The 22,910-nt window shown below is 38.4% G+C and overlaps 1 protein-coding gene across 1 annotated transcript in view; it reads left to right on the forward strand.

Annotated features, from left to right (window-relative positions):
• The first annotated feature begins 2,362 nt into the window (after positions 1-2,362).
• LOC129775043 (bridge-like lipid transfer protein family member 3B) overlaps positions 2,363-22,910 on the forward strand; it is a 50,278-nt gene continuing 29,730 nt past the window's right edge. Inside the window, exons 1-2 of the mRNA XM_055779217.1 lie at positions 2,363-2,684; positions 17,806-18,007. Coding sequence (XP_055635192.1) covers positions 2,641-2,684; positions 17,806-18,007 — 246 coding nt within the window. The 5' untranslated portion in view covers positions 2,363-2,640. The remainder of the gene's footprint in view (positions 2,685-17,805; positions 18,008-22,910) is intronic.

The raw sequence follows: 22,910 nt of genomic DNA on the forward strand, positions 1-22,910 counted from the left end.
TGATTTCGAGAAAAAACGAACTTGAAGTTCAGTGTTCTGCAATTTTCGAAGCTTTCAATTTTTTTGTTCAGTATTGTTCCCAAAAAATGTTAGATACTAGTGTCCGTTCAGTCAGAGTGAACCATGTTAATGTTTGAATATAATCAAAATGTGTACCTTCTACGCTAACGGATTCAAACACATTTCAACAAGGTAGCCGTAAGAAAAAGTTTTGTTGGTTTGTTTCAATTAAATATACAACTAATTGACACATGGTTCATTCTGTCTGCACATGATATAGAGACATATCGCTATGGTTAATAGTACATGGTCAGCACAGCAGAGACCGTCGTCGGGTATGAACAACGTAGACAAGACGGCGTCGATGCGAACTACACCGGTGCAGTGAACAGCGACGATGTACCACCGCCTACTGTGGATGAAGCTACGGCCATTAACCAGCCAAAGAACCACAAAGTAGCTGGTAAAGATGGCCACACAGCGAAGCTTTTCAATGGAGATTCAGTGAAACTTATAAAGTATATACACCGGTTGAGATTAATAATCTGGGACACAGAATAGCTGTCGGAGGCGTGGAGGGAATGTGTAATATGCCCCATCTATAAAAAAAAGTGACAATCTGGATTGTGAGAGCTACCGTGTAATCACTGTTCTGAATATGGCATTTAAAATTCAGCATGTGGGAAACGGTTTCCAAGAAGTCTAGTCAAGTTATCTGATTCAATGACGTGGACACAATTGGACTGAAATACGAAGCAGGGCTGATTGAGCCTGTGATCATTGCGTTTAAGACTAAATATATGTTAACATGAGAAGCTGATCGAACATAATTCTTCTTGGTAGTAATGTTGTGATCGACGGCGACAAACAACAACAGCCGTGAAATTCGAAAATTTACAGTCAACGAAACTCGCGCCTAGTATGGTCTCCACAAATCCCTTAGGTCCAACATATTCCGATCCCGTACGTAGTGTACTATGTACAGATCCCTGATTCGACCGGTTCTTCTGTATGGACATGAACCATTGAATATGCTCAAAGAGAACTTACAAGCACTTGGTGTTTTCGAACGCCCTGAAAAGATGGTGTTCATATCGAATCCGGTGGGAGCAAGAAGAGGAGCCGAGCGAGCGAGATGATTAGTCCAGGTGGAGCACGACTTGCAAAAACCAGTGCGACTGGAAGTTGTAGAACTGCAGCTATGGACCAGGTTCATTGGAGAAACAATGTTGTGAACAAGATTTAACCTCTTCATGATGCAGTATCATTGTAAATAAATCTTGTCCCCTCATCCCACCGTTGCCCACCTTTGACAGCTAGTCGAACCTTTGACAGATGCCATCCCTGGTCCTAATGCACAACGCTACGGTGCGTGTGGCAACTCTCGGTTGAGACAACGTTACCAAATTACCATATCTCAAACCTGACCAGTCCCACAAGATTGTTGCTCCCTTAACCTCCAGTACACCGCGAGTAGTCGGTCGAATCCTTCTAACATAGATTTCAGATTAAATAATGTAAATTAAAATAAATTAGCGGTTCCACAAAGCTTCTGCGATTGAGCCTCACAAATAAATGTAATATGTAATAAATGTATAATTAATTTATTTATTTATTTATAATTTTTTTTCCAAGTCATTTATTTGTAACGCAGATATCTTAATCGCAGAGAGCTTTGCGGATCTCGCTAATTCAGTTTAGTTTAAATTATTTAATCTGAAATCTATGTTAGAAGGATTCGACCGGCTACTCGCGGTTCACTGGAGGTTAAGGAAGCAACAATCTTGTGGGACTGGTCAGGTTTGAGATATGGAAAATCTCTCGCATGATTTGATTCGAGTGTCAAGCAACAACGAAATCATACACCTTAGCACCTAGAACAAATTGAATATAAAATGTTTGGTCCGTAGGTTCATCGAGCAACATGTTTGTATGACCACACTCAACCTTTTTTAATTTTCAAAAATATGGTTTTAAGCAAATGGAAACACTAATGTGCATATAACAATATGTATTCCAGCAGTAAAATTCTTGAGAAACATAGAAAAAATAAATATGTGTTTTCATAAAACGATTTGATGTTGTACTATCAAAAAAGTGATAATTTAACTAGTCGTATAAGATTATGCAAATTTTGTACATAAAGTATTGAATTCAGTACCCATTTTGCTAATTATCCAAACGATTAAAAGTATTTGTATTCGTGCAAATGTGTTCAGTGCTTTTTATGAGACCTGTTGCTCTACTAATTTACATCACCCATATCCTTACCTTGCATTCATAGATCTTGTCATAAACATGTAAAGCGAAATCAAAAACCAAAACAAAAAAAGAAAATGTCAAAAATTTTCATCAAATCCAGTTCACGTCTTCTCGTCGTTGGACGTTGATTTGTCGAGTTCGTGATTTTGTGGAAAAATAAATCCAACCAATCGTGAAAGTTTCTTGTTATGGATAAACGCTGAGGATTTTACAAAAATGAAGACGACGTTAAACATTAGTAAACATTGTTCTTAGCATGTTGGAGAACAAATTTTCCAGACCAGTCCACGTCGTGACTAGTAAAATTGTGGCTTAATCTGTTGAAGAAGTTGAAGTCGTGTTTTTGGTGTTATCAGTGGAAAAAGTAGCACGGAAATAATGGTGTCTATTATCAAAAATCAATTGCTAAAACATCTTTCACGGTTAGTACTGCGAGTCGAGTTTATATACACTTACACCCATACAATTGCGCTAAACATAGTTCAAGGATACAGTCATGTTTTTGTCACGACTTCGCTTGTTAATTCGTACCAGCTGGAAAGGCAGAAATCAAGTAGTGACCTATTTTATTGATAATATTATGTCACATTTGGAGTAATTGTTTCACTATTTACCTCCCCATTACTTTGTTGCAATGCATTGTTATTCAACAACTTTTTCCCGGACCAGAAACACATAGTGTATGGAAGTCATAAAAAACGTTATCTATTGCAAGCAGAGTCTAGATTAAACAAGTAATCATATCATATTTTTTTTGGTATTGGCGAAAATTTAATGGTACATATCCTACAGATACCCACTTAAACCGTACGATTGAAATATACCAGGATTAAGTTCACAACCTGTGAACAAATTTCTCCCCACCTATATTTAATTCAAATTTAAATTGATTCTGGCGGATTGGTTTGTATTTCTTGTCGTTGTTTATGTTTCATTTATAAAAAAAGCGCTGAATAAAGGGTTAACACAGATCTTGTTAGAATTTCCAACAAGACTAAAACATAGTTTGACTTTTTTCTTCGTGAAGCACCCATAGTTACCCATTCAATTAAAATCGCTATGAAAGTTTTACTCGACACTCCACTTGTTCTTCGTGAAACCAGCGGCAATGCAAGTCGTGTCGTCCAGTCTGTTAAATTCTATTTGTCGGCAGCACGTGATTAAGATGAAGGTATTTTGTTACAGCTATTTCTCCTCGGTCAGGTAATAAGTTTGCCACTTATTGTGCAACGGTGTAGGAAAAACAAATACATATCAACCGAGTTTTTGCAATGCTAGAAGTTTTTTACTTTTGCGCCATTGTACAGCTTAGCTAGACTGGTTTCAGGTGATATAAACTAAAGTAACACTTTTATTAGCACAACTCGAGAAATGTGTCGGGTTATGTATATAATTATTTGTCATGTTTTGCAATGAAACAACTTGTAACGAGGCATATAACATATGTATAACATTCCTTTCAGCATCAAATGTATGAAATCCAAAGTTAAAGGTCACAGTGCTAATATGTATATCCGCCGCTGTATTCTTTCATTCCATTGGCGCTCATCTGAGGCCAACATGCGTTAATCATAATTGAAAGATGAAATGTGTTTAGTGGAAAGTCGAACGATAGTGATGGTCTACCGAGAATGCATGGTACACGAGAAAAGTAAGTCTTATGTACTCGTACGAGCTCCGCGGATAAATGAAATAAAATGATGAAATGGAATACGAATTCTCTAACATCACACATGCGTTCTAACGTGTTGCGGTTTGGCATACATTTTGTTAAAAAAAAGTCACAGGAGAACTGTGTCCGAGACGCGACCGCATAGTTCACGCAGGATTCCTTTAGGCTATCTGTTGCATACTGATTTTTGATATGTTTGAAGAATTACATCGTTTAACTCTTTGATAATGATTTGGTGGCCTCCTGCAGAAGGACCATTTTGTTTGGTTGTTGGGTATTGTTTGTTCACTTAACCAGTGTTTACCGAGTGATGATGACAGAAGGATGGTCAACAATCGTTGGATGGGGCGTATCAGAAAAAAGATACCGAAGTGGAACGAGATATGATAAAAACCGCCCTCTGTGATCCTAGATGAGATGCCTCCTGTGTTATGTATGGATGAAATAAAGAAAAAAAACTCACCAATGTAATATAAGGTTTTCATCAATACCGAACATTTTTCAATTGTTCGATAGTTAGTTTCATGATATATATTAAAAAAAAATCATCAATCCGTCATGAAATGACTGAGCAATAAGCGTTTGAAATTGGACAATTTTCACGATGTGCTCGATTTTCTTTTTTCAATTTGTACCCCAATGTTCCCGAAAGACGTAATCCTACGTCAAAAGTGTCAATTTCCGACAGCACATATATGATTCTTTCAAATGTACTGTATTCGGTATTGCATCTTGCGCTCTCATAATTTTATTGAAAGATTACCCTTTTTATGAGAGTTCTGAGTACATAAGACCGCGATAACGGAAGAAATAATCAATATCATCTCAACTTTTGATCGACTGGCTTGATTTCTCCGGTTACTGCACAGTTGAAAGACGTCAGTCCAAAGTTTGTTAGCTGGTTTGCATATCACTTCTGGTCGTGAAAATTGGTAGCTTTGTTCCTTAACGCGAAATATCACACTCTATTTTTTGTTTTTTTTTTTCATTAAGGTGATCATTTCTATTTTACGATTGTCCGAAAAAATCTATTTTTTCCCCCTTTTCTCCAAAAATGAATTTTTTTTTCAAAAATTCATAACTTTTGAACTAACGACCGCGTTTATAACGCTTTTGAAGTACACTATTGGAGTGCAAAAATGCATGCAGGTACAAAAGTACCCGCATCTCGCATATATTTGCAATGCCAATTTCCCCATACTTCTGGGTTTGAAACTCTGTTAGGGAAACTCATTTGAGTCTGCAGAATTGCATGCAAGTATAAAAGTATCCGCGCCATGTATCTATTTTTCAATGCCGATTTTTCAAGGCTCCTCGGTTTGAAAGTTTGACACACAGATTCCAGTGATCGCACATCAATCACTGCGATATCATAACTGAGTGGATTTCCGAGCGGGCATTCGTTTCCATGCAGATTTGTGTGATTTCGATAGCCTATTTTCAAAGCAATTTTTATGCTATTGAAACAAGTTTACGGGTCAATAGTTAACAAGCATATAACTTTTGCACATTTTATCTTTCGAATGAAGTGATTATCATACCACTCCGTTCAGTGAGCAAAGAGTTCGTTCGTTAACGTTCAAAACCTTGCACTCCAAGCGTCACGAAAGACATAGTCCTACGTCAAAAAAATCTTGCATCTTATATTCGTTACTAACCCATTCCAGCGTAACGTGACAACGGTTTGGTTCACTAAAAATTGTTCTTTTTGACGTAGAACTACGTTTCTCAGGAGAGGTGTCAACTCAGAAAACAGGTCACGTTTTTATGAAATAAAGTTAACGTTAATAACTATTTTCACTGTGAACGAATTTTCATGATTTGCATACCAATCGAATCGAATCTATGATTTGTTTGATATGCTATACATTACAATTCGCTAATCTCTAAACTGTTTAAATTCATGAAAACTGGAAGCATTCTTTTCCGATACATTTGTTCTGCCGATTTGTGTGCTAACCTTACCCGTATTTCGAGTGCTTATAACTCGAACATTTCTTAATAGATTTGTTCCCACCGAGTTCCCACCGAGCTGTGTTTCCCAAACACGGACTTCAAAATCAATGTTCCTGGGGGAATCCAATTTGTCAAAACATGCAGATCGGGGGTATTTTTTGGTGTTGAGTACTTTTGTACTCGCTTGTTGTTGTGCAGACCGGAATGTTTCCCTAAAACGCAGCGAAAGCAAAGTGAACTGGATTGCTTAACAATCCGATGCCGAATGAAAGTTTGCCTCAGCAAGATCCACTGTTTATACTCTAGGGAAGTATTCCCCTTTATTGGGAAGGAAGGAAGGTATTGAATTAGAGAGACTTTAAACTCTGAGAGTTCATTCGTCTCTCAAACGTCCCCTTTATTGTTTTTCTTTTCCTTTGTTCACGGAGACTTTCAATCCTACGATTTCCCCTTCGCTGCTCGTCGATAAGTTGCTCGTTATTGACAGCTCTGTTCGGGAAAGCACATAAATGGACAGAACAAATGTATGGGAAAATGGAAACGTTTTCATGTATGGACCCCACCAGTGATAATCCAACTTGGATATCGTCGTGTGGTTTTTTCAGTTCGTTTTTGGCGTTATTCGTATCGTGTGTTTTTCTTTCCGCGTCATAAATTAGACGCTTCGCGCAGTGTGTGATGAGCAAGAAGATAAGGAAGGCTGACTCGAGCACTGCAAAAAGCGAACGCATTGTCAGGAGCAATCAAATTTCGAGGCAAGCGTCATCTAGTGAAGCACGCGATGTTGGTGCAGTGAAAAGCGCTCGCACTGAACCGAGCCTTCGCGGGTGTGACACCGCATCGAACAACAGCGAAGTAGGCAGCAGCAACCAAAATCAAGCTCCCCTCGCTGGTGGTGAAGGCGGTCGCTCTTGACAAACTCATCAGCGAATTCGCATCGATGGGTGTTACAGCAGAGTACAAGCTGTGTGGCATAATTCAGTCTTTTTCCAAGCATTTAACATTGTTTGTTTTTCGTCATCATAAGGGCTTCGTTGGTGCCTTTGACATTGCATGAATGCATGAAACTGACTTTATGGCGAAGCAGGCATCAAAGTTTTGCGTCGAAAAATCATTTGGGGAATACCAAGCATCTTGAATGTCGTACTAGAATGTTATAAGTTATTTGGGTGCGCGTGCCAGTCACAAAACTGCCTTCAACCAGGATTGCGCTAATCTTGATCAGAATAAAACAGTGCTACTGTTTTCGAGGTTGTTGATATTAACAAAAAAAGATTTATTTCGCTTGTTTAGACACCAAGAAAGTAAATGTCATTTTGGAATGTTGTATGTGATTAGGTTTCGCTTGCCAGTAGAAAAACTTCCTCCACTAAGGGTGGCAGCTGCGCTTATCTCGAACATGAGCAAGTAATGCAACTTTTTTCGAGGCCAGTAATATAAACAGAAGCGTTTCTTTTGAGAATAACGCTAAATGATGAGAAGTGTTAATATTCCTAGTAGTTTCAAGTCACCAATATATGGCTCTGTATGCGTGCTATGGCGAACGCTTGTTTGGCGCTTGGTTTACGTTGTACGAACGATGCCTAGAGGTGCAATTCCACTGAGGCAATACTAAATAACATGTAGCATGATATTTGATACTTGCATGTGTTGTCATTGTTGTTGTTTCCTCGTGATGACAAATATATATTGTAGTTATGAGATGTGGACTAATGGCGCTGGTGCAACATGTATATAATCGACTGTAGCCGAGTCTATGTCAATTGCGAAAAAGGCCACCATAGTAGCGTTCGACGTAAATTTTCAATGTATTGACATGAAATTATTTGCGGCATATGATTAGCTAGTGTATTGTTCTGCGAGGGCAACAATGAATCATCAATCAATTGTCGTCAACTGATTCTACAATGAAAAAACCGTTTCAGAGATTATTCTACTAAGCAGTTGTTTCTAAAATTTCACAGCACTATAGAATAATATCCGAAGGTATAAACAAGCGACTTATATAAAATAACAGCGTAGTTCTACGTCAACAATGCGGTCTTATCTTGGACACAACCTCCTATAATTTTTATTTTTCCGGCACCCTCGGGTATATGATAGCACTTCTATTACCGATCGTATTGTGGTATTTCATGCCATTTTCGGTCTTTCAGAGCCGTTTTTAAACAAACTGAAAGTCACCATCTTCGGTTTCAAAATGGCGTCGGAATACGATGCTCGACTTCCGCTTCTTGGACCATCTCTTCTTGGGGGTTTGCACTTACCAACACATTTGGCGTTCCATTTTTGTTATTTATTTATTTATATTCATTTATATGGAAAACTATTTCAAAGTATTCCAAAAAAGTCCCGCAATTACCGTTCCTTCATGTTATGCGTATTTTGGAACCGTTATGATGTAATCCACTGGGAGTAATTGAATACACGGGAGACAGTCGATCGGCACCAATATCAGCATCAGCTTAGCATAGTGACCAAGAAGTTAGGCAGATCCCATGTCTCAATTGCTAGGAAACCAATACCCGCCTAGAGCACGGGAGACAGTTACGAAAGCGCAGGAACAGGGTTTGAGGTAGAGATGGGCAAACCGTTCATGAACTGTTCAAAAGAACTAGTTTACCAAAAAGAGTGAACGAACGGTCGTTCTTTTTTACTGGGCAACAGTTCACATGAACTGCTTACCCAGTTCAGAACGAACTGTGTACGAAGACCGCTGGCTGAACTGTGTATACAGTTCAGTTCAGAACGAACTGAACGGTGGACGATGAACTGTGTATGCAGTTCAAAACGAACTGTTTACGATGACCGCTGGCGGAACTGTGTATACAGTTCAGAACGAACTGACCGCTGGCTGAACTGTGCGTACAGTTCAGAACGAACTGTTTATGGTGATCGGTGTATAAGAGGAAGGCGAGCGAACAATTCTCGCGTAACTTTTGAAAAGGTCCTATGTAACAAATGTAAACAAATCGAGTTAATGGATGCACGCTATTAGTCTTCAATCATTGAATGCATTACAAAAACAATCGTTCACGTATCTATTTTCTTCATCTTTTTATCGCCGATACAAAAAATATCCAATGTACAGATTCGGATTTTAAGCACCCAGCTGTTACTTCGGACGCCACTTTCCTCCGATGCCCGAATCGTCCGAAGTAACAAAGCAGTCAAAACAACACGAAGTCGTACTTCGGTCGTTTTGAGTTTTTGTTTCTTACAGTAGTTGTTATCGATTTCCGTTCAATTCAACGGGTGATAACAATAATAATCTGCCTTTAGAACGAAATGCTGATTTTTTATTGTTGTTTAGTAGTTAGTTTCAAATTCTTATCGTGCAACGTAATATGTCCAATGTGCAAACGCGGGCAGTCAAAACGTCCAATGTAACATTTTTCGCTCCTTGGCTTCAACTTTAAACTCAAATCACGGAACAACAGCTACGATTGGTTTTGGAGAGCTATTCTTGATCGCTAGTGGTGAGAGGAGCGATAAAGATCGATAAATTTTAAGACAATTCGCGGAATAATGTTCGGGTCTTCAACTTCGTTTTTCTCGAGTTAACGAAAATGTTACATTGGACCTTTTCAAAAGTTACGCGAGAATTGATAGACGAATGCTGCTGCAAGGTAAATAGTCCTCAAATTAACGAATGGAAACAAACGATAGCCCCATGAAATAACAAAAATAAGATGTCGGTATTGTCGTTTTCATAATAAAACGCAATATTTCAGGATACGATGGTTCTTAAATTGGATTGTTCGATTATTTATCAAATAAAGTTTTAATTTCATATTTTCAAGTTGAGGGTAAATATTTCAGTAAGATCATCACAAGAAAAAAACCAATCACAATCACAATCACAAGAAAAAAAACCAGGTGAAAGCGAAACGATTCAAACAGTATTTTTCAACAGTAAATAAAAATTTGTGTCGCTGATATGATTTTTTTTTATATTATATCATATTGTGCTTGATAATTTCGAGAAAGTCTTTCGCGTTTTGGTACAGTTTTGCTATAGCAGTTATTGCAAAACATTGTAGAAAAGCAGTGCAACGCTAGTTTGTGCTGAAAATAATAAATCACGACTCAAAATAAATCAAAATTTCAAAATCATAGTTTGATTTTCTATTCTGCTAAGATATTTTTAACAGAATTCGGACACAGAGTTATTGCTAACAAACAGCATTTTATGAATGAGAAGAACAGTCCTACATGAGGAATAGGGAACTCAGATCTAAGCGGGAGATCATCGACTTCCGTACGGAATGTTTCTACAGTTTGACAGATTTCTTCTTTGCTAGGGGTACAGATCTGCTCAAGACTAGATGGACGTTGTAGCAAGTGATGAGAAATACGTTCCGGAGGAACAAGTGCAGGAAAGATGCAGGACTGGTTGGCTTCTCTTATTTCAATAATTCATTCTGCGACTTAAGTAAATAGTAACGAGTGTAATGCTGTGCAGGTTACACAGCAACCAACACCGGTTCAGTACCCAGTGCGTGAAGCAATCCCCATCGGCATCGGCGGTCATATCCCGGCACTAGAATCGAGTCCGGTGAAAGGACGTTATCTCGGAATAATTCCAAGACCAGACATTAAATAAATCGAGCTTTAATATTCCTGTCCGGAAAGCTGATAGGAGTCGACCTTAACGTAGATGTTGTTATCCATCACGATGCAACATTATTTGGTTACTAACTGCGTGTAGAGTTTCCGGGGCGGGCTTTGCGCTGGCTGTTTTGCTCATCATTCCGCATTGGTGACTTCTGCACGTTGCGTACATGTAGTTCAAAGCGTTTGTTGCTGTTCTGACCCAAACAGTCTGACACTGCAGCGACATCCCGGGTTGATATTTTCAACTGGCACTCAAGTTCTGCCAAAACTTTCGTTGCTATCTTGGGGTTAATCGGGACACTTTTACGATCATTTCCTCTTTTGTGATTCTTAGCGATGAATCGATGAGAAGCTTACAGAACTTCATTGTGAGTGCACATGTTTTTAGGGTGATTTATTGTTTCGACGACAAGGTTGTAAGTATTGTATGAATTACTATGAAACAGATAACAATATATATTTTCAGATTTTTCACTCATACGGTTCGAAAGATACAGTCAAATTTGTGTGTACAAGTTATATCGAAAACACCGTTTAGTATTACTAAAGCAGTTTTTAATTAATACTTAGTTGGGATTTTTATGCAAAATATTACTCCTTAATTGTATTTCGAGTGCAAATTAGAGAATATGCGTTTATACCAGTCCAAGTCGGAAGAATTTTAAGTGATGAAAAAGTTTCCAATTAGAATGGAAATCGGTCCCTTGCCTTCCGCAATGACTTGTGTAACGTTAACCACTTCATCGTGGGTGGTACCTACATTTATACTCATACTAATGCTAATATACGAAATATATATTTTCCTATTGGGGATGGCGGAGGAAGACGACCACCCGGAGTAAGATGGCCACTCTCTAGATTATTGAAACAATCAACTATTGGAAAATTGGAATACATTATTTGAGTGTATCGCATTACCCACAATCAGGGCTCGGCATAGTCATAGTCAACCGAGGATAGTCAGCTGACTATTCTAACTGACTATATCCGTATTCAGTCGGAAATGACTTTTGGCTCCTTCACGCAGTTTCTCCGCCAAAACGACTAAACAGTCAGGCGGGCGTTTAATCGCTTTAGTCAATTCATTTTCTAGTTAATTCATTTTTTTGTTGACGGCGACTGCCGAAGCAGTTCTAGTCGAAGCGAAGCTACTGGGAGTAGAGTCGGTCTTCATTTTTCACCTCCGAAGGTTTCGGGCCCTGCCCACAATTATGCATACCCATTTTGGCGTGTGTTTAGGTGAAAGGCTATAATAAAACAACAAAAATAAACTTTTAAAATGGCGACGAGCGCCAATTTATTATTTTGCTCGCTAGAAATTTAGTGTTACAGTGGTGAATATGCACATGTCTCGTGAAACCAATGTTATATTAGTAAATACACTGGTCTGTTAAGAGTGTTTATATAGAAAACGGTATGTTTTTTAATCATTTCATAGAATTATTGAGGCACTTTGACTTGACTCATACCTGGGTTAAGACGGTCACTATTGTAAGAGATATGATTTGCCATAAAAGATATTGAAATGAAATGTATCCGTGATGACAACAGTACGGTGTCGACACCTGGATACGGAATTAGTTTTTAACAAGACATTCTACGCTCTATCAGATTAAGTGGCCCAAAGGCAATTTTAAATTGCTGTTGGAAGAAAAATATTTGTCATTACTTATTTACTTGAAGCATGTTCTTACCCGTGAGCCCGTTTCACCATGAAGTGTATACGGAAATGAGGATCATCATTGAACGCACGTCACACCACTTGGTTTGTTGGTTTCAAAACTCGAAGCGCATTCATGATAAATTTGATTTGTTTTCAGATGCCACATATCATAGTTTTTTTTATTAGGATAAGGGTTGCGAATTAAGTACAGGTAATTGAGGGAAAATAACACCAGATCTAAAGTACAACGGTGTTGATCTGTAGTTGCATTTTTGTCGGAAACAATTATCCTCTATACGGCTACAATCATGAGTTATTTCATGTGGTCGTCTTACCCCTAGTAGTGGCCAACTTTACCCGGCATGATTTTAGAAGCACCATTTTCATGTCTTTCTTGATTTATCATATAACATTATGAAATAAGAAGGAAACTGTATGAAAATCAACGTGATTGCCTAAAGATGGATGCTGACATGAAGAAATGCTTCAGTTTTGTATACATTGTGTTTGATTGTACTCCATGCTTAGCCTCGTCCTCCCCTGGATGTATTATGTTCCATTGTGTTCTGTTTAGTCACGAAATGAATTGATATGTATTTAATAGCTCGCCACCATGTTAAGTGATTTGAAAATCGTCGGAGACAACGTGAAATGGCGTTATGATAACAGATGTCTGAGACGGTTAGTTCAGGAAGCGCCCCAAATTAACGCAATACTGAATATTATAGCTAATCAGATCATGAGAAAATGGGGAAAGCGATTTTTTTTCAGGTTAGTTTAAGTCGATTTAAGGATTGAAATATCTAGCTAAGTTCGTTAACAATTTATGAACATCCTCAATTTTGTGCAGCTGCTAAAAAGTTGTTTTTACACACCTTTCTTTCTATATTATTTTTGAATTTACTGTAGATTATGCTACTTTTTTTACCCGCTTTATTGTTTTTTACCCACTTTATTGTTACCTTAGTTTTTTCGTGCTCAACGTTCGCTCCTTAAAAGAAGTATATAGCAGTTGTACCCTCGTCTGCTGTGACATTTTCTCCCATCCTAAAAGCAGATAGTAGCATCCCATATTACACTGTCTCCAAGCGTATATCAAATTGATTGGTCATCCGAATAAATATTATACCTGTCCAACGGTTATGAATTCCTAATTGATGAGTCTGGCACGATCCGGGCACCTTGACATAAGATTAATTGCACGTGGTTGTGACTATTTCACATTCTCCATTTTTTCTGTTCCCTATTACAGTTGAATAAATGGAGAAAACCACGTATTTAATATTCTACCAACGGATTGGAACAAAATTGAAACTAATTCTCATCTAGGCAAGGCTATAACGGTGCAACAATCTTTATAACAACACGGAGAACAGTCCAGTTTAAATTTTTGGAGAGTTTTAATATTTTTAATTCTTCACTATTTGTTGTTCACCGGCTCAGTAATGTCCGAAGTTTAATAGCTGTGTTAATATAATTTAGGTTAATATAATAAAAAATATAAGGTTTATTTAGGCTGACCAAACAGTTCAGAAATAAAAACGGGACACGTAAGCAAAAAAAAAACACAAAATACCATTTTTTGTAGAATTTCATGAATGAGTGAATAAAACCGGGAATAAAGCCAAACATTCGAACATTGTTAGATTCACCTATTTTGTTCTCTACAACGAATTTTATTCGTTCGGATTTTCAGAAAAAAAAATTATCACAGAAATTGTCACATTCCAGATCGAAGTTTGTACGACTGTTTTCGTTCCTCACATAATATTCATCGTACAAGAATTCTTTCAACTAGTCCGGTACAACCATACAGACACAAAATATAATTAGTAAGCTTCACAAATTTCTCACACTCTAGAAATTTGTTTTTCATGTCTGAAAATATTTGCACCCAACGATTTGCAACTAGCACAGATTTTTTGTTCCTACTTTTTATCTTAATTATTATAGTACCTCTGATAATTGTCCACTAATCATACAGTATGGTTTTATCTATTTCAATTGAAAGTGCTTTTTCTGAATGCTAGTTTCAAAATCAAAACGATATTCTTAGACGCTAAGCATCAGTGCACAACAATAGATCAAACTAATGGTCGCTGTGGTTCAATGCACCTACAGAGGTAGACGCTAAACATATAAATACACACTCAGCTGATTCTTTACAAGTTGGAATAGTAATCAGATAGTTACATTTACTATTAAAACAAATGAGAAAAATCAATTTTACAAAAAAGCATCATGAAATAGAACGTTTTTACTTGACTAGGCAACCAAAGGTTGCGGCTCAGTTTTTTTTTTGAAACGGCTGAACCAAATTGAACGCAACAAGTTCCATTTGGCGGGAATAAGAAAACTAGCTCATTGGTGACCATTTCAAGGGTTTTGGTCACATTAGGAAAACTCGTACCGTCTCCGGATGACCTGCAGCTGAAACTTCAGATCGAGATGGAATGAGAAAGACAAGACTACAACTTTAATCAAGAGGGCTCAAACTCAAGAACATCCAGATATGTGCCGAAGCCCATGAAAAACCATAGGTAGAGGTCCTGGCAGAAGAAAAGTTGAACTGTCTCATTGAAAATAATGATAAAGAAATAGGTGCCCCCGGAGTCTGCAGAATTATGTTGGTCGATAGTTTCGTCGTTCGACTTAATCAGTACGGAGCGATATGCATATGCGCACACTACACCAATTCAGTATCGATCAATAAAAAAAGTTTTAATGGAATTCCTGATTGCATTCAAACTGTTCTGTCGGTCAACTATCGGCCGTCTGTTCAATCAGTACTGGCTAGCTTCGACCTACGCACACACGACGATTATTTATCGGTCGAATAGTTCAATTCGCTCTCAGTTCGCTCTCAATGTTGACATCCGACATACGTGCCGTGCGAATCACTGAGAATGGGATGCACCCAATGCTCTCGGAATTTTCTTCTTCTTCTTTTTTGGCTTTAAGAGGATTTAATCTTCTCAGTTCATTCACTTCTACTCTCGGAATCTCTTTTTTTTTAATTTTCCTTCTCTATTTCCTTCTTCTTTTGTCAAACACAAATTGAATACACAGTCGTTCGAGAACAGTCGGCCTACAGTTAACTACCCGACTGTTTGATTGGCTCGGTGTGCGCACTAGCAACCCAACCCGACCAAACTATCGGCCGAAGAAAAGTCTGCAGTGTGCGGGGACTCAATTTTTTTTTTCTTTTTACTCAAAATACGGTACAAATTGATAAATAGACGAGACAATCACAAAGAGTCGAAAAGACGGTACTGTCCCGTTAAAAACGATACGTTTGGTCAGCCTAGGTTTAGTATAAAAAATATGTTTTATTATATATATTTTTTTAAATGTTTATTAACTTTTTTCGAATTATTATGGTAGATGTGACATATTTAGATTACCGCAATGTGGAGGTCGACATTGTTCCATAGTAAGAACCATGTAAGTGGATGACGTAAATTAATTCGCCTCAAGTGAGAAATTGAAATATTTTAGGTACTACCCTAGTGCATCCGTGGCCTAGTGGTTAGCGTCTCACATTATCATGCCGGGTGTTCGGGTTCGATTTTCGTTCTGGCCGGGGGATTTTTCGTCAGAGAAATTTTCTCCGACTTCCACTGTGGTCACGCGTATTCTAGAGCTTGCCCCTCCGAATACATTCAAGGCGTGTTATTTGGCTTAAGAAATCTCAACTAAGTATTAATCAATGACGCTAGGTAATACAGGGTTTTCCATTTCGGGCTTCCGAAAGTATACAACCCTGCGCTGGCAACCGTTTGACATAGCTGTCAACCAAAGCGTCATATCGTTAGTTGAATGTCTGCCATTTTACAATATGGATCGTTTTAGCATCGCACAACGTGTTAATTTTGTTAAATTATACTATAAAAATGATGAAAAACCGGCAAATGTTTTTCGAGCATTACGGACGGATTTTGGTCGTCATGGACGGCCTACAGAGCACACAATCGCTAATGTAGTGCGTAAATTCGAACAAACTGGATCCGTAGCGGATATTGTGGAACCTGTGCATCATCGTAATGTGCGTTCGGCCGAAAATATTGCTGCTGTTGCTGCCAGTGTGGAGGATGACCCGAATGTTTCGATTCCACGGCGTCCTCAGCAATTGGGCTTGTAAAACACATCATTGTGGCGAATTTTGCATTTGGATTTGCACCTACATCCATATAAAGTCCTACTGGTACAAAAATTAGAGCGTGGTGACCATGGAATGCGTCGGGCATAAGTCGATTGGGTGAACGAACAACAGCAGCAAAATGCTGAATTTTCGCATCAAATTTTCTTCAGCGATGAGGGACATTTCGAGCTCGGTGGCTATGTGAACACCCAAAATTTTGTATATGGGGCTCAGAAAATCCACACGTGATTCTTGAGAGGCCATTGCATCCGCCAAAAGTCACCGTCCAGATCATGCGATTTGAACCCGCTAGACTTTTTTTTTTGTGGGGTTATGCGAAAGACCGTTTCTATGCCAACTCTCCGCAAACTCTTGAACATTTGAAAGACAACATTCGTGAAGTTCTGACCGAAATACCGCCCCATATGTGCCGAAAAGTCATCGAAAATTACCTGTTCCGGATCAAGGTGTGCGAGGAAGCCCTAGGTGGACATTTGAATGATGTTGTATTTCACACATAATGGCATAAACCAAACTTTAATTTGAAATAAAAATTCCATCGAAATTCGAATTCTAAGTGTGTTTTATTTCAATTTACTTTCTTAATTCAAAGTTGGAAAACCCTGTACATACGTTGAGAAGGCAAAAGTTCCACAGGGAACGTTACTACCCTAAGAATGCTCAAAATAGTCAGCTCTGCTTTTGATGATAGTTTTCTGATGGCGGATCCAATGACACTCTTATCTTTTTCTCAACTCTGATTGATGTCGTATACCCTTATTTTGTTTAGTAAGTTATTCAGATTGCTTTCAGTTTGGCCACCTATAAATAAATCATAAGGCGTCATAATTGCACGAACCATAGTTTCAGGCAATATGGAACTTCAAGTTACAGTGCGCGTAGGAGGAGCTATGAAAATATCTGTGGGTGGCTAAAACATGTCTCGGGAGAAAAAGAGCATCTATTGTCCTGTTACGTTTTCTGCGAATATTCCGGCATAATACATCTTAATTTAATTCGAACAAGATAATAAGAATGGGATGAGATGTATGATGCATGCGGTGCGGTAGATGAACATACGTGGGACACGTTGCCGTCACAGTATTGCATCAATAGAATTATGTGCCAACAGATTATTTATTGTTGGAAAGCTATCACCGATAGAAAAGAATGCGGTCTCACTTCTCATAATTATGAAGCTGCTAATATTTTTGAGCTGTTATCTTCTGAGCTGAAAAGTTCACCTCAATGGTGAACTTCAATTAGTAGTAGCTTGTGGAGAATTCCACGATGCTGTACAGGGAATGTGAACAACCCCATTAACCCACCCAAACAAACATCATGGATGAACGATATTCAGTACCAGCGATGCAGAGGATGATTCCTCCTGTTCGTCCTGTATTGCATATGTTGACCTTGTTGCAATGTGTGCACGTTATTCCTGTTAGTTCATGCAGCGATAATTTACACTCATGTTTTCGTTCTCTGTTACAGTTACACTAAAAATTTATCACCGGACAAGGTGAATCTGAGCGCATTCCGGGGCGAAGGTGATCTCTCGAATCTGCAGCTGGACGAAAATGTGCTCACAGAGCTGCTGGAATTGCCTGCTTGGTTGCGGCTTACCTCCGCGTGGTGTAATCATGTATCGTTCCGAATATCCTGGACCAAGCTAAAAAGCACGCCCATTACGCTGGTAAGTAGTACGCTAACTAATTGTCGCACATGAAACTTTGGAAGTTCACATGAGATTGATTCTGACAAATCTGGAAAAGGTGAACAAAATAAGAACTATTGCGGAATAGTTGAACGAGACGATATTTCGACGTAGCACTACGTCTTTCATTTCTATACTGGGGTGTAAGTTCAAAGTTTAGAGAACGAGAGCGTTACGCCGCTACAACACGATTTTGAACGTTAATACCTTATATCCAACTGAACGAAATGTATGATAACCATTTCATTAGAAAGATAAAATATCTACGCGTTATATGCTTGTTACTTATTGATCCATAAACTTGTTGCAATAGCTCAAAAATAAATTTGGAATCACAAAAAAAATCTGTATTGAGCGGATGCCAGCTCAGGAATCAATTCAGTTTCTCTTTTGCTCTGGCATGGAATGGTCATGGTCGTGATGCAATCGCGACCAAGAGCATCAGTCTCTATTTTGCCACTGCGTGGAGAGGGCATGGAAAATATTTCGCATACGAATGCGCCCGAGTGAATGTAAATGTTTTCACTAGGTGTTCCCGCGGGTTGTGTCCCATTCACCCGAAACACATTTACCCGAAGCACATTTACCCGAATGTAACACATAACCGAATGACATTCATCCGAATGTAACAAATACCCGAATGCAACATATACCCGAAAGGACGTTTACCCGAATGAAAAAGGAAAATTTTCCACAAATAAGATTATGAGTTATGTCGAATCTCCTGTAACGAAATTATGAGGTAAAAGAAGAAATTATAATGAGGAAATTAGAAATAGATGTTGAAGACATCCGACATCCGACCCGCAAGCGAACCTGTGTTCCACCGATTGCTCGGTTTGTTTGAACCATAGGAGACAATCTTTTAGTCAGGTCCGACCGAGCGTTAGTGAGCGTATTTTGATCTCAGAATAAATTTAATTGCGAAAAAATAAATACATAATCAAAATTGCACTTCAGTTCCATAATACGTACCAAAATTGTCAGCTTTCATTCAAGCAAAGGGCTGCGTCATCCCTATGAATGGATGAACCACATAAAACGTTATAAAACTGCATTCTTACATTTCTCATCATTATTTTTTATTTCTTCCATTACTTTGAGAAGGATTTTATTCAACGCCACTATTTCTGAAATTGCACTACTTATTAGCATACTTTTTGAATGGAAATTAACACTGATCAGAAATAAATATACAAATGCTTTCTTATAATAATATTAAATGTTACATTCGGGTAAGTGTCAGTTCAGGTAGATTTTACATTCGAGTAGCAGTCGCATTCGGGTATTTGTTACAATCGGGTAAGTGGAATTCGGGTGAAAGTTTTTGGGGTAATTGTCTTTCGGGTGAGTGGGTTTCGGGTAAATGTGACACAATCGTTCCCGCGATGAAATCGTATCCAATCAATAGAATGTGTTTACGCATACATTCGAACAGACCGATAGGTGATTCCATAACATAGACTTACAATCGAAGCATTCTGCGAAATCTAAATCGTGCATCATAATGCTGCTCGTTTGGTGTTTGTTTAGTGAGCACCGTTTGCCGGCAAGCGTCGAGATGGAATGAATTGTCTTTTTCAAGACATAGAGAGGAGTTGGAGTTCATTCTAAGAATTCTGTACAAAGTACGATTACTGCCGTAATTTCGCAGTGACGCGAGCGCCAGAGGGAAGAATTTTCAGTACGAGACTTTTTGTAAAATTGTATAATAATCATACGCGTACATTACGATAATCTGATCTGTACAAATTGTGTACACTTGATGAAAAACAATGCCATCGTTTTGATTTTTGAAAAAAAAACAGTTTTGTTTAATTTATGTTACCAACGCCAGTTTATTGTGGATTGCTAATTTTAATCGCTGTTTCCACAACCGATTGGTGTTCATCCATTAAAGTATGCGAGAATCTGTTTCCAATTATTTTTTTCCAAAATGCCGCCGTTGAGCAGAGCATGAGAAAGCATCAGGGAGAAAAGTTCAACATATTTTCCGACTCTGTGGCATGTGTGATGGTCGCTGATATGAATATCGTCGGAACCTACCCAATATGAATACTCTAACCTACCCACCAAATTGAGGCTGGCTGCTGAAATATCAATGGCTGTGTTGTTGGTACCTCTACGGAAAGAATCCGTGCCGTCGTTTAAGACCGAGAGGTTCTGCTCCTCCAAGAGGTCGGCGATTATATTCCTTCTGACGTCTGGTGTTTGCCCCAGGATAATGATGGGGTCCTACAAGCCTCTAACTTCTCACGTATATACAGCAGGTATATGCAGATGATGGTCATCGGAATCGGGGCCGCGATTCGGACTGCTATTGTTGGCAGGCAGGTATGGGAAAAATCGCATCGAAATTCGTTCAACAACACTCATTCACAAATAAAACTCACCCTTTTATTCTCCGTTTATGCCTCACTTTGTTTGAAATAGAAAACATTCACCTATCCTCTTCGCAAAGTTCATTCTCGATTAGAATGAAAAAATACTGTCTCGATTCCGCTCTTCTATTCTCAGAAATTTTTGCATTCCCTCATTCGCCTCATTCGCTTGAGCCAGCGAGTATCTCTTTAAAATCATTCGTTTTTCACTCAAATAGCAATCATTGAGCCTCGATCGCGGCAGTAAAATATAGGTATATAGTTGAAATCGAGTTGTTTCCTGTGCACTATTGCAATGATTTTTTTTTGTTTCTAGTATGAAACTATCTAAGCCAACGCAAAAGACTATATTAACGCAAGTTATTGATGAGCGGGAAGAGGGATTTCATGTGCACTTGAATGCTGACAAGGAAAAAAGTACAAGGAAAAATAAAATCATACATACACGCAGATTCAATCTATTTTGACTCACTTGTTATTTTGTTTTGTGCGATCCTTCCAAAGGAATATTCATTCATTGAATGTTGTTTTCCACTCTATGTTTTGTTATGTTTTCTATCAGTCCCGAATGAAGATGGTCGGGGAGTGTGAAACGATTCATCGTGCAATCTCACGATTGTTGCTGCATTTTTTTCGCCATGATTATTCCAAGCAGATACAAGAGGGATTTATAATCAGGTGTGGAGAAATGAGCGAATGAACTTTTCCATACTTGTTGGCAGGTCCGTAATGAGGAATGTTTTTTCGGATGTGTTGCGAAACGGAGCATCGTTTGGTGTGCCAGTGGAATTTACCCTCAAGGATTTTCTGAGTGTTTGTTGGGGATATTCGATTTATCTCTTAGAGTGCGATGATAGACGTGCGCGGTTCTCGGTCGAGGATCTCCAACGTCTTCATCATTAGGAAGCAGTGTCTGAACTATTCGGCAACGAATTCATATGAAATTTTATTTATCTACTAGCTGACGCGACAAACTTCGTCTTGCTCAAAATGTTTTTTTGTTATCAATACTTTCAAACATTAACCCTGTACAATTTCCTTTTACTATAAACAATCTAGTACTTTACCAAAACTCATTATAATAAACAAATATTTTCAGACACAATTCTCGTTCAAGATTGTTCAATTACTTGCAAATAACTTGTTCTTCCGTTACATGGAATACATGTTAGATACGGGAAATATAATAAAATGAAGACGGCTCAAATCGGACCATTCCTTTCTCGAGTTTTGCGCTTACCAACATATTTGGCGCAAGGCGCCTAGAAGTATATCCTAAGGTGGGTCAACTTGCTAAAACCACTCTTCAGCCATCTTGGAAGTCTACTGTGTTTTGTTTGTAAACAAAACACAATACGCTAGTGCCGAAGCTCGCTCGTGATCAGTCTGTCTCTTTCACGCTACAAGCAAATAGTACCCCTTCTGCTTTCTTCCGTACTGTTTTCATATACCGCTCTCCTAACCAACTTAGTGACGAAACGGCCTCACCTAGTACCATAGACCCGTCTTGATTTGGCGATTCATTTTTATTTTTTTTATCCCATCTGTTTATTTTTATTGCTTGGCTCATCTAGCAATTCAGCTTTAACAGAGCCGAAATTATCGTGTACATTTTTTCTCATGTTGTAAATTACACAGTAGCCATATAGGCGTAAAAGTGTTCCTATTTCATCGATACACATTTTTATCTATTACACATTAACCATTTAGGCGCAAGAGTATTCATTCCTATTCTATCGATACACAACACATGTCGCATTTTTCGGCGTAAGAATATTTCTATTGTTCGAATGATCACAGTTGGAAACAGTGGGACTGTTGATATGAGGCTTCCATTGTTGTGTTTATAAATAGCACCAATTACCGATGCAGCAGATCGATCGTATGTGGAGTGAGAGGCTGGGATCACCATCACATGATGATTGATGCATGGACGTTGTAGCTAGAATAACACACAAAGATGGTCGGTTGAGGGCCCTCCCAGCAAACATTAAATCGCATAACAAGCGTATATATAACATCATATGCCCTAAAATTTGGTTGGCATATAATGCGCCTAACTGAAATATGCATGCAAAAGTGGAGGCCATATACATACATTGCAAATGCTTACCGAATTTGTTTGGATGAATATGCAACTTTGACCGGCTATAATAGCGACTTTTGCCATACTCATATACGATTTATTACAGACATAGAAAAAAAAAACAAATGGCGCAAAATATTTTCGTGAAATGTATATTATAGCCTCACGAATCGCCATTTTTATATATGAGTATTTGTGTTTGTAGAAATAATAGTTGTTTGATTGACTTGTGTTGGGAGTGGAATATGAATGTTTGAAATGGCACAGATTGATGTTTGGTTAAAACTGCTCCGATGTGGGTTCGAACTTATCATCCACCAGCTATCTCGCGCGGCGATCTGAAATTTAATTCAACAGCGGTTAAAACTTTCGAGTGCATCAGCATTTCATTGACATTTCAATATGATGTAATATG

This window comes from Toxorhynchites rutilus, chromosome 3 (assembly GCF_029784135.1).
Source record: "Toxorhynchites rutilus septentrionalis strain SRP chromosome 3, ASM2978413v1, whole genome shotgun sequence".
In the NCBI taxonomy this organism is placed as follows: domain Eukaryota; kingdom Metazoa; phylum Arthropoda; class Insecta; order Diptera; family Culicidae; genus Toxorhynchites; species Toxorhynchites rutilus.